The sequence below is a fragment of the Hemicordylus capensis genome, chromosome 2 (genome assembly GCF_027244095.1).
Source record: "Hemicordylus capensis ecotype Gifberg chromosome 2, rHemCap1.1.pri, whole genome shotgun sequence".
Taxonomy (NCBI): domain Eukaryota; kingdom Metazoa; phylum Chordata; class Lepidosauria; order Squamata; family Cordylidae; genus Hemicordylus; species Hemicordylus capensis.
This window is the reverse complement of record NC_069658.1, coordinates 150,225,576-150,238,737: the sequence shown is the minus strand read 5'-3', so window position 1 is coordinate 150,238,737 and position 13,162 is coordinate 150,225,576. Positions and strand designations below refer to the sequence as shown.

The following is a 13,162-nucleotide window of genomic DNA, read 5'->3' as shown; positions in this document are numbered from 1 at the left end:
ATCGCTGCTGCCCAATATAGGTGTTTCCCATAGTCTGGGAAACATACCAGCGGGGATTCGAACCAGCAACCTCTGGCTGGATAATCAAGTCATTTCCCCGCTGTGCCATTAGGTAGCTTAGACTGAATTAGGGGCTTTAATATCTTCCTGTAGGTCAAGAAACAGTGTCATATGGAAACACTATGTAGATTATGCAGTTGCACACATCGAGGTATTCGCCAGCATCCAGAGCAGCAGTCCACGAGTGCTCCTAACATCTGTCTGTCTCCATGCAGCACTAGCCCCCCCACTGGTGCATCCGCTCTTCAAAGTATGGACACTTTTATGAAAAAATGCAAATACTTTTCAGAGCTTGCCTACACTCTGGAAGTTCTGTGTGGAGTGGAAACATGTCTCTGAGGGTCAAGTGACATGTTTCTGCTCTAACACAGCACTTCTGGAGTACAGGCAAGCAAGGAAAGTACTTTCATGTACGGAAAAACATGAAAGTATGTGTTGATAAACATTTACAGTGAAAACGATGGGTGTGAGAGGGTCACACACGATTTAAATTCATATTCCCACATCAATGCATCTTTCATGTAGGAGATCTATGATATGTGAAGCAGCCCTAAGAATGCAAAGCAATTTCTCATCATTTGAGTCAACTGTTTCTTTGAGCTGCTAGTTGTTCTAGAGCAAACATGAACTTCAGGCACAATTTCCAAGTGCAACTTGATGCACAAGATCCACTCCCATCACTGGGGATTGTACCAAAACTAAGCAGCAGCCTTCTTAATTCATAATACTAATCATGGTCACATTTTTGTACAGATTCAGACAGGGTGTGCAGAGAAGCAGTTCTTAGCAACTGTCCCACCAGAGACTTGTCAAAGTCCAAGCCTAAGTGAGTGGGTTTGTTTGTTTTTAAAGTGAGCTATCTTCATGAGCTGGTTTTTGGAGGTTAGGGTTCATCTTATTCTTTCATAATGGAATATTCTGCCTTGAAATGGATTTCCCACTGCAAGCCTTCAAAGTGGGATTGACTATAAATCTCAGTAACCAACATTAAATGCATTCATATGCAGGTTTACTTGAAAGAGAAATCCAACTGTGTTCAATGGGGCTTACTACCATATAAGTATGCACAAGACTACAGCCTTAAGTTATAGACTCCAGATCATACCTAGGTAGAAAACAGGTTATTAATATTTACCTATATAACAATTACATTTAGAAAACCAATCTGGCAGTTAAGAGACAGATACAAGGATTAAAATAAAAGTGGGAGGGGGGAGTGAGTAATTTATTTGATGAAATGTTTCTATTTTATTTGTTTTAGGGTCTGAAAGTCAAATAAATGGCAGAGCCGTTATTTTATCAAAGGGATATTGGACTATCCCTATCACCCCACAGGGTGGCTGACATACTGCACAATGTTATGGACACAGTGGAATGTAACATTGGCTCAAGAGTGCTGAGAGTTACACTCTTTTTATTTTTTTGCACGTGCACAACTCCACAAATGTTACATCCCATTGCATCCATAACATTATGCAGTATGTCAGCCAGTATCTACAGTTTCTCAGATTATGCTAACCAAACATAATTAGATTGCAAATATTTTTGAGTAAGTAATGGATTTTGTTCTGAACAAAATATTTTAATGTAGCAATTTTGTATATCTTTCAGTCTGAGGGAAGACTGAATGCAATGAAGCTCCAACAACTCCTTCTCCTTTGCAAAGCACCTGTGATTGGGGCACAGTCAAAGAGAGATGGAGCAGAGATGAAGCAAGTGCTCAGTCCTCCCCGCGACCAGCCCATTTGCTTCTAAAGCTTCACATATATGACTCAAGCTGCTTTTACCCCTGTCAATGTTCTCCCTCTTTTCACTGTACAAACACAGGTCCAAAAACCTGGGGTGGAGGGAAACAGATTGCGGGGGCGGGATAATATTCGAAGAAAAACAGGCTAGCAAGGAAATTATATCCACAAACCCTACTGCTAACACTTCAACCACTGTTTTATCTATAGTCCAGTAATATTATCAAGGTCGCAAGCACCACCAAAAGCGCCTGTATCCATAAGTTTCCTCCACCTCTCAGGAAGCCCTTGGATAAAGCACTATTTTAAAGGAGTCTTAAAAATTGCAGTTATGTATGTCCACTGGAACTTTTTAAGACAGAGAGAGAGTGAGAAATGGATTGTTCTAAATTGCTTTGGGCTAGCACACTTTTTGGTGGGGGTGGGGTGGAGAAAGCAGTGCAGGCAGTTGATAATAAACAGTTTGGAGATTCTGAAGAAACAGCTTCTGAAAGGAAAACTCATTTCAGGTCCAAGCACAAAATGTACACCTTCAGATCCTAGGCTCAGTAGCCAGCATCCAAACTAATGATGTGTGCACAGAAGCACATTTCATATGCACAATAGTGAAGGGGCAATTTTGACAATCTCACCTTTCCTCTGCATCTCCCAAAAATACTGGGAGGGTTGTGGGCAACTACAAAAACAAAGAAGGGTCAGCAAAAATCACCCCTCTCCCATCACCCAAACAAAATGTTCCTCTGTGCATGCATCACATAGATGTTGGCTATTGTTCTGATCCAAAGAGGACAAAATAGAAAATAAAAACATGAACATGATTTAAATCAATGAATTAACCAAGGGCAGGATTTAAGCAAATATGTCTCCACCCCTAAACTAAAAGTACATAATAAAAAGTATTCTATTTTTTACCTAATCAAGCTTCACAAAAAAGCTCAATAATGAGCTGAAAGCTAGCTTATCTTCCTGGTAATACTAGTTGATGTGTAGTCACCATTAAACTTATTTAATGCATAACAGAAGCCAGCCACACAAGGCATACAGCCTGCAAAAGATTTCTTTTGGGCCCACTGAGCCCCACACTGCTATTATTTAGTAATTCACCTAAACAGGCTGTTCCGAGGAAACCGCTTAAGTGGACAAATTTGGACTGCAGACTTTATACTGCCTACCCCTGGCACTGGCATGTCAGTCATATAACAAACATAGACAATACCTTGACCACCACAACTCTCTTGAATTTTACCAACCTGAATGAGTGCGCATATGCCTGGTTAAATGAGTCTTCTGAGAGCTTGAATATGGACACATGGAACACCGATAGGGACGTTCCCCTATGAAACAGAGCATTAAGACAAAACATGAGAAGTTAAACATCTTTAAGTGACTTATAGAAGATCATCACATTGTCAGTGCATATACAAGAACACAAAGCAAACAACCAAGAAGAACAATATCACAAGAGAAACAAGTGGCAGAAGAATATTATTTTGTGTTAGAACTGAGACAGATAATTTTGCTTCAAACGTCTTCCACTATCCAATATATCTCCTAAATAGTTCAAATATAAATTAGAACAGCTAGCATTTTTGCCTGAAAACTAGCTCTCTTGCCCTGTAAATATGGCTGCTGCCATACCTATGCAAATAAATGAAAGTTGATTTCATTTTCTTAGTGAAATGGCTTATTCCATTAAAAAACATTCTTTTCCTATGGAGAGCAGACTGCCTTAATGCCTTTTTTAAAAAGACAGAGTCCAGAATATTCACAAAAGAAGATGATAGTCAGCAGACACTTTTATCATAATAGTTTGCATTTATATACCATATGGATGTTCAAAGCGGTTCATGTTCATTTAGTGATCCTTACAGCGCTGATGTTATAGCACATGGACAGGCTACTGCTGAGACATAATGACTTGCCTAAGGTCATAAAGTGAATTAACTCTCTGTTTAGCCTTGTGTACTTGGGAACTAAGCAGATTTTTAAAGAAATCTTTTCCCCTCTTTACATTTCAGCTGTACATAAGTTTGTCTTTTAAAAGTAGCTTTGTTTTAAATGAAGTCTGAACTAAATGTCAATATATAATCCTTAAAACCAAACTTATGAAACTTCAATGAGTTTATAACCCACTTATGAAAAGCTGCTTTTCTCTGTGACGAATGTACTGTTGAGGAGCTAGTGGCAAGGACAGAGAGCAGTCGGCCAGTAAGCCAAGTCAGTATTTATAGATACAGACCATAGCTCATTTACCCCAAATTGTAAACTCAGCAGGACTTACTCTGGAGCATAGGTTCTAAATGTCAGGCTCCACCATAAAACAGAAATTAAAATGCAAATATAAGATTAATTTTGCAGCAACTAATATTTAGCAGGCAGCAGGAATCCACAATTTTTGACTGGTCTAAAGGCAGAGTTGTGCCGCTGAGTCGGTGTCAACTCCTTACAACCACAGAGCCCTGTGGTTGTCTTTGGTAGAATACAGGAGGAGTTTACCATTGCCATCTCCCACACAGTACAAGATGATGCTTTTTTTCAGCATCTTCCTATATCGTTGCTGCCCAATATAGGTGTTTCCCATAGTCTGGGAAACATACCAGCAGGGATTCAAACTGGCAACCCTGAGCCATTTTGGAAGGGCGGTATAAAAATCAATCAAACAAACAAACCTCTGGCTGGATAATCAAGTCATTTGCCCACTGCGCCATTAGGTGGCTTAGGAAACCAAAAATTGTGATTGCAAAGACCTTACTCCTCCGTTGTCCCTGACCTTGCACTTTGCCCCCATGAGAGATCAGAGACACTCCCCTGCTCCAAATTTGGAATCTCCAAGAGTGGTGGAGACTTGTCGGCTTGGCTCTGTATTCCAGGTGTCTCAACAGCACAGCAGCCAACGGAGCCCACACCACTCTTTCCAGGAAAGACTAGTGAGGACTTAACCATTTGACCTTGCAGTGGTGAGGTGCTCTGGGCACCTCAACAACACAGTAGCCAAAACCACTACCATTCGTTCTCCCAAACATGGGAGGAAAGCTGGAGAGAGGGCAGGAATTGTTGAACATCTCTGCAGAAACAGTCCTCCCTGCCTATGCAGCTCCAAGGTTGAGAGGAAGGCTGGGGTTTGTCACACTCACTGGAGGTAGCAGCACATTAACCATTGCAAGTGAAATTGTGGAGCCTTACAAGATACATAGAAGAACGGAAGACAATGGTTAAAAACGTGCTTGGGACAAAAATGTGCTTAAGTTTGGCAGTCCATGTCCTCACTAGTTTAATTTCAGAACCGTTTACTAAGAGAAAATACTCAACATGCTTCAATATTCAAAGTAGATTGTATTCACATTTTAAACTCCATACATTAAAAGCCATCCTCTCTAATAAAACGCTTGGTGTCCGTCCGTGGACGGGCACCAAGCGTGTGTTCGTGCCTCCCTGCCCTGTTCTGCGCCTGCGCGAAGCGCAGGCGCAGAACAGGGCAAGGGAGACATGAGGGCCGGCACCCGGTGGCCATCTTGGGCGGCCAGAAGCGGCCGCCCCGAAGAAGCCGGGAATGCGGGGAAGGAGGAGACTGGCCAAGGCGGCGGCAAAGCCGCCGCCTCGGCCAGAGGACGCAGCGCGGCCAAGGCGGCGGTGGAGCCGCGCCGCCGAAGCCGGGCGGGGGGAGGAGGTGACGGGGTAAGCCGGCCAAGGTGGCGGCAGAGCCGCCGCCGAGGCCTGGCACCGCCGCCGCAGCCAGGCGGCTGCGAGTCCTTGGGGCCCTTGCCCGTCCGGGGAGACCGGCCGGGAATGTGAGGCGGGGGCGGACCGGACCAGCAGCAGCGCCCCCAGAGTCTGCCCGGCCACCACCACCGCCACCACCCACTCTCCCGCCCTCCCAGCTGCCCAAATACTCCTTCCCCGCTCCCCCCCGCAAATGATTAAGGGCCAAAACGGCCCAGAAGAATGCCTCCGCGGCCGCCGCCATGGCCGCCAACCGCCCTCCCAGCTGGCCGAGACTTCCTTACCCAAAGCAGCCCGCGACAGTCGGGCGATCAAAAATCCATTTTTTGCGAAGAAGAGAGGAGCTCCGGAACAGAGCTCCTCTCTGTGCTAAGCCAATGCCCAAACTGCTGCTATGGACGCAAAGGACGCCTATTGCGTCCTTTGCGTCCATAGCAGCAGTTTGGGCATTGGCTTAGCACAGAGAGGAGCTCTGTTCCGGAGCTCCTCTCTTCTTCGCAAAAAATGGATTTTTGATCGCCCGACTGTCGCGGGCTGCTCTGGGTAAGGAAGTCTCGGCCAGCTGGGAGGGCGTGGGGGGGGGAGGCCAGAGGAAGTGGGGCGGGGGGGGAACTCTCCCCTACTAGCGCCCGTTATCACAACGGGCCTGAAACACTAGTTACATTCATAATTGCATTTTAAAATGCTTTCCGTCCCAGAAATCATAGATTGAGGGGGAAATGGATTGGGACTTTTTTTTAAAAAAAAAACTTGGTATTTTCTTTTCAAATATATTAATGTTGGTTTACATGATACACAGCATTATGGAGATGTAACATTGTGCCCCAGGGCTGCTGCGGACTCATCACCACTAAGCAAACAAAGCAGCACCTTTTAAAGTGCCAAATCTCCCGCAGGGAAAGAGCAATTGTTCTTCCAGTGGCTGTTACTGGTGTCTGTCTTCTCACATTCCTTTTAGATTGTGAGCCCTTTGGGGACAGGGAAACATCTTCATTTATTTCTTTTTCCTATGTAAACAATTGTGAACACTTTGCTAAAAAGTGATATATAAAGATCTGTAAGCGTAGTGGTGAGGCAGCCCCGACACTGTTCAGAAGCAGTAGCTGTGCAAGCCACACTGGCGCAGTTGGTCCCCATTCACCACAATGGGGGGAACAGAGGTGTCAGGCCGGCCTTAAGATCCAAAGCAGCCACAGCGTTGCATTTCTGTTACATGGCGCACCATACCAGACAGCAATTTAAACTCAAGAAATCACTTTCTTCAAAACTGTCTCATGGGTCAAATAGGTGGCATCCCAACATATATGCCCTGCAGTGTAAACACTCCATGCCTGCTTAAAAATCTCTTTTGCTAATATACACATTGTGTAAAAGTTTTTCAGTTTCATAACTGAAAGCAGGCAGGGTATAAATTCTTAAATACATACATAAAAGCAGCTGGGGGGGGGGTGGAGTTTGAACCTGGTTTGATACCTTGCCTTGTTCCAACTCTAGTCGGTTAGAACACAAAAACGTAAGAACAGCTCTGCTGGATCAGGCCCAAGACACATCTAGTCCAGCATCCTGTTTCATACAGTGGCCCACCAGATGTCGCTGGAAGCCTACAGGCAGACGTTGAGGGCATGCCCTCCCTCCTGCTGTTACTCCCCTGCAACTGGTACTCAGAGGCACCCTGCCTTTGAGGCTGGAGGTGGCCTATAGCCCTCCGACAAGTAGCCTTTGATAGACCTCTCCTCCATGCAGTTATCCAAACCCCTCTTAAAGCCATCCAGGTTGTTGGCTGTCACCACATCTCACGGCAGAGAATTCCACAAGTTGATTATTATTTCTTGTTTACACAGTCAGACAGGTGTTATTGACTGGTTTGTTTTATCCAGACATCGAGTCCTTCCCAAGGACCTGGGATGCCAGAATTTTATTGTCAATTGTTATAGATATCGTCGCAGAATATAGGCTGTTCCCAGTAAAGCTGCTTTTTGTAATTGGCTGATGGTGATTACTGTGGCCCCTATGGTGTTGAGGTGCTCTTCAAGGTCTTTTGGAACTGAACCCAGGGCGCCAATTACCACTGGGATTATTTTGGTCTTTTTCTGCCATAGCCTTTCAATTTCAATTTGTAGATCTTTGTATTTGGTGATTTTTTCTATTTCTTTTTCTTCTATTCTGCTATCCCCTGGTATTGCTATGTCGATTATTTTAACTTGTTTTTTTTTCTTCTCGACTACAGTTGTTGTTGTTGTTGTTAACACATTTATATCCCACTCTTCCTCCAAGGAGCCCAGAGCGGTGTACTACTTACTCGAGTTTCTCTTTCACAACAACCCTGTGAAGTAGGTTAGGCTGAGAGAGAAGTGACTGGCCCAGAGTCACCCAGCTAGTTTCATGGCTGAATGGGGATTTGAACTCGGGTCTCCCCGGTCCTAGTCCAGCACTCTAACCACTACACCACGCTGGCTCTTATTTATGTGTTGTGTGAAAAAGTATCTCTATTTGTTGGTCCTAAATCTCCTGGCAATCAATGTCATGGAATGACCCCTGGTTCTAGTGTTATGTGAGAGGGAGAAGAATTTCTCTCTATCGACTTTCTCCACACCATACATGATTTTATAGACCTCTATGATGTCTCCCCACAGTCATCTTTTCTCTAAACTAAGTAGCCCCAGGTGTTGTAGCCTTCCCACATAAGAAAGGTGCTCTAAGCCCCTGATCATCTTGGCTGACCTCTTCTACACCTTTTCCAGTTCTACAATGTCCTTTTTTAGATGTGGTGACCAGAATTGTATGCAGTACTCCAGGTGTGGCTGCACCATAGTTTTGTACAAGGGCATTATAATATTAGCAGTTTTATTTTCAATCCCCTAATGAAATGATCCATGCTAATGATCCATGCTAATTTATTTTATTTTATTTTTATTTTACATTTATATCCCGCTCTTCCTCCAAGGAGCCCAGAGCGGTGTACTACATACTTGAGTTTCTCCTCTGTGAAGTAGGTTAGGCTGAAAGAAAAGTGACTAGCCCAGAGTCACCCAGCTAGTAACATGGCTGAATGGGGATTTGAACTCCGGTCTCCCCAGTCCTAGTCCAGCACTCTAACCACTACACCACACTGGCTCTTCCATGCAAATGATCCCTAGCATGGAATTGGCCTTTTTCACAGCTGCGGCACATTGAGTCAACACTTTCAACGAGCCGTCCACCACAACCCCAAGATCCCTCTCCTGGTCAGTCACCGACAGCTCAGATCCCATCAACTTATACTTGAAGTTGGGGGTTTTCATCCCAATGTGCATCACTTTACACTTGCCAACAGTGAACCGCATTTGCCATTTTGTTGCCCACTCACCCAACTGGAGAGATCCTTTTGGAGCTCCTCACAATCCATTTTGGATTTCACTACCTGAGAGAGTTTGGTATCATCTGCAAATTTGGCCACCTCGCTGCTTACCCCTACTTCTAGATCATTTATGAATAAATTAAAAGGCACTGGTCCCAGTACAGATCTCTGGGGGATCCCACTTCTTACTTCCCTCCATTGTGAAAACTCTCCATTTATACCTACCCTCTGTTTCCTGTCCTTCAACCAGTTAGCAATCCATCATCATCAATTTTTATTACAGCCATTGGCCAGCAGAAATAGAAGTAACAAATCAGTCCAATACAACAATCACTAAATAATACTAAAACACAATAAAACAGAATACAATTACTCATAATAAATTATTAAATAACAATAAGCAGCTCTTGCAATTAAGCGCTTAATAAGGACCTTAACCTAATGGCAATATAGAAAAATTTAGCTACAATTTTTGTAATCTGAGAGCTTGAATACGCGAGACAGTAATATGTATAAAAGAGCTCACACCTTCCAGGAAATTTGAGTAACAAAGGGGAATAAGTGCTTCTCTGGCATCCCGATACAAAGAACAATATAGCAAAACATGGGTGACAGTTTCCAGGAGGCCAGAGCCAAAAGGGCAAAAAACCGTAACAGGATGATCTTTAGCAAACCTCCGTTCCAAAAGAGAAGAGGGCAACATGTTAAACTGGGCAGGAACAAATGGGGCAGGAGCAAATGAAACCTGAAGCAGCATTGTTAAGTAATTAGCACCTCTATCTCCCCAAGGTGGCAAAATCCCAAAATATAAAGGGGAGCAATCCACACATGTACTTGTCCCCTTATCCCATGACTGCTAAGTTTTCTCAGGAGTCTTTGATGAGGAACTTTGTCGAAGGCTTTTTGGAAGTCCAGGTAGACTATGTCAACTGGATCACCATGATCCATACACTTGTTGACACTCTCAAAGAACTCCAAAAGGTTTGTGAGGCAAGATTTACCTTTGCAGAAGCCATGCTGGTTCTCTCCCAGCAGGGCCTGTTCTTCTATGTGCTTTTCAATTTTATCCTTGGGATGCTTTCCATCAATTTGCCTGGAACGGACGTTAAGCTAACCGGCCTGTCATTTCCCAGATCACCCCTGGGTCCCTTTTTGAAGATCGGTATTACATTGGCTACTTTCCAGTCCTCCAGTACGGAGTCTGATTGCAGGGATCACTTATATATTTTAGCAAGGAGGTCGGCAATTTCACATTTGAGTTCATTGAGGACTCTTGGATGGATGCCATCCGGCCCTGGCCATTTGCTAGTTTTCAATTTTTCCATAGTTTAGAACATCATCTCTTGTCAATTCTATCTAACTCAGTCCTTTAGCCTCCATCCCCGAAAAGCCTGGTTCAGGAACAAGGTATATGCTAAGTATCCTCTGCAGTGAAGACAGACGCAAAGAACTCATTTAGCTTCTCTGCGACCTCCACATCCTCCTTAATAATCCCTTTCACTCCCTCATTGTTTAATGGTCCAACCGCCTCCCTGGCAGGTTTCCTGCTTCTGATGTATTCTGATAAATTATATAATAAGCATATTTTCCTTTTTGCTGAATTCTGCCTTTCCAATCTTGCCCCCAATCAAGGTTATCAACAAAATATGCTTGAGGAAATGTCCCCCCTCCCCCTCCCACAAGACCTTTGACTAATTTGCAGACAGGGAAGTTAAACTGTGTATTTTCCCAAGAGGGCAGGATGTTTTCTATTTGAGAACCATGGGGAAAGCTCATCATCGCTATGGCGGTCAGAAAGAAACTGAAAATGGAGACACCTAGCCACCACTAGAGGATACTGCAGTCACGTGCAGTGGGCGGTTGGCGTCGCGAGGAGCTAACAAATTCTTCCCGAAGCTGATCTGCGCAGGCGCAGAACCCACTTGTTATGAATGTTGGAACCACTATCCAGATCTGTGTATTTTCCCAAGAGGGCAGGATGTTTTCTATTTGAGAACCATGGGGAAAGCTATGGGCTCCTTCTGCTAATAATACTGATACTGACTTACTACTGATTCCTGGGCAAAGACAATGCCTTTGAACAGACTAGACTGAATTAAGGTAAAGTGTGCTGCCTAGTCAGTGTCGACTCCTGGTGACCACAGAGCCCTGTGGTTGTCTTTGGTAGAATACAGGAGGGGTTTACCATTGCCTCCTCCCTACATGCTTCTGATGTATTTAAAGAAGTTTTTGTTATTCCCCTTGATGCTTTTAGCTACATGTTCCTCAAACTCTCTTTTCATCTCCCTTATTGTCACCTTGCATTTCTTTTGCCAGAGTTTATGTTCCTTTTTGTTCTCTTCATTTGGACAGGCCTTCCAATTTCAGAAGGAAGACTTCTTCCCTTTTATGGCTTCCTTGACTCTACCTGTTAGCCATGCTGGCATCCTCCTAGACTTAGTGGTACCTTTCCTCCTTTTGGGTATACAATCTAACTGGGCTTCTGGTATTGTGGTTTTGAGTAAGCTCCATGCATTCTGGAACTAAGTGACTCTCCTGATTTTCCCTTTCAGCTTTCTTTTCACCATACTCCTCATTTTGGAGAAGTTTCCTCTTCTGAAATTCGAAACGTCCATGTTAGACTTCTTTGGTAATTCTCTCCCTGCATGTATGCTGAATTTGATCGCACTATGGTCACTGTTCCCTAAACGGTCGATGACACTGACAGGATCAAAATCAATGCCCATTTACCAGGAATCTGAGCTTCCTGGCAGGCAGTCACTTCTGTGCATGTTGTGTGGGCAGCAAAAAACTTCCCAATCCCAGGTTGGCACTGTGCCAACTGACATTTAGCTGCCAACTCAGAATCAGGAAGGGTTTTTTGCTACCCACACAACACGCTCCACAAGTGTGTGCTTGCTGAAAATCCCAGATATACTTATTTATTTCCAGTAAATAAGATCACTTATTTTGATCTGTGATTCAGCTCCACAATTCCCCAAGTTAATGCTGGCACAGAACTGCACTTTGTTCTTAGTGAAAACAAAAGCTTTCACTCCTCTTTCATGCACAGAGAAGGAAAGGGGAGGGGGGGTGTATGCCCCCAAGGTTCACTGCAGCTTGAATGTAATAATCTAAGGGTGGGTTTACATATCACATGGAAGCTAAGAGTCTCCCAGCCTGAATATGGAGGGAGCCTGAAGTTGGCACTGCAGATTACATCTCTCAGTTTAATGGACGTAGCTGAGCCAAAGGTACACTATCTAGTCACGCCTCTGAATCAGGCCCTGGATACTATTCCAGCCTGCCTTGCACCACCTCACAGCCATTGGTCCCAATGGCAAAGGGGGCCTCCTTTATGAGAAGGAGGGGCACAGCAGAAACCGTGCATGGAAAACACTGACGGGCATAGCCTTTTCAAGCGCTTTCCCCATAGGGTTCTGTTTCCCATAAAAGAGCCCCCCTCCACTCCAGAAAGTGCACAGTACTATTTGGAGGCATCTTCGTGGGGAGCAGCTGCCTCTGTGCAATGCTAAAGGGGTGGTGCGGATTATTCCGCTTCAGACAAGCCAAAGCACAGACTTACTGGCAACCCAATTCCCCATTACATGCAGAATTCAGATCAAGGGGAGAAAGATAGCTCTCCCACTCCCTCCATGCAGTCCTACCTGCCAACTCTCATAAGAGTAGCAACATGGCCTCAATTTCTGAACACATTAAAAAAAAAATCAACTAACTACTAAAAATAGAATGTGTTCCTTCCACATATAGAGCTTAGCCAACTGCCATCTTTAAAAGACTCAGCCTTAGTGGATCTTCTCAATGCAGAATCTGAACAAAAATGGAAAGAGAATGCAGGCCATCACTAAATACCAGGGGCGTATCTAGGGTAGGGCGGGCAGGCCACGTGCCCTGGGCACCACTTGAAGGGGGGCGCAATTTCTTAAAATTAAAAAAAACCACTAAAAAATAGCTGCCAAAAACAAAATGGCCACCGTGCATGCTCAAGTGGCCTCTGTGAGGCCCTAGGCCATGCCAGGCCTCGCAGAGGCCATTTGAGCATGTGCAGTGGCCATTTTGGTTTCAGCGGCCATTTTTTTAAAAAACAATTATTTTTAAAAATGGCCACTGCACATGCTCAAATGGTCCCTGTGAGGCCCCAGAGGCCTGCAGAGGGAGGGTGACCCCCACGGGCTATAGGAAGCACCCCGAAGAGGCTGCAGGTAAAAAATATTTTTAAAATTTAATATAATATATAAGTCACTGTACACATATTCAGTTTGGCACTATGTAGAGAATCAGGGCTTGTGAATACTGAGCT

General features: G+C 44.3%; 1 protein-coding gene across 4 annotated transcripts in view; it reads right to left on the bottom strand.

Moving 5' to 3' along the window:
• REST (RE1 silencing transcription factor) overlaps positions 1-13,162 on the bottom strand; it is a 30,431-nt gene that overhangs the window by 7,564 nt on the left and 9,705 nt on the right. For all 4 annotated transcript variants that reach the window (XM_053296633.1, XM_053296637.1, XM_053296636.1 and 1 more), the window contains exon 3: positions 3,056-3,139. In XM_053296633.1, the coding sequence (XP_053152608.1) occupies positions 3,056-3,139 (84 nt within the window). The remainder of the gene's footprint in view (positions 1-3,055; positions 3,140-13,162) is intronic.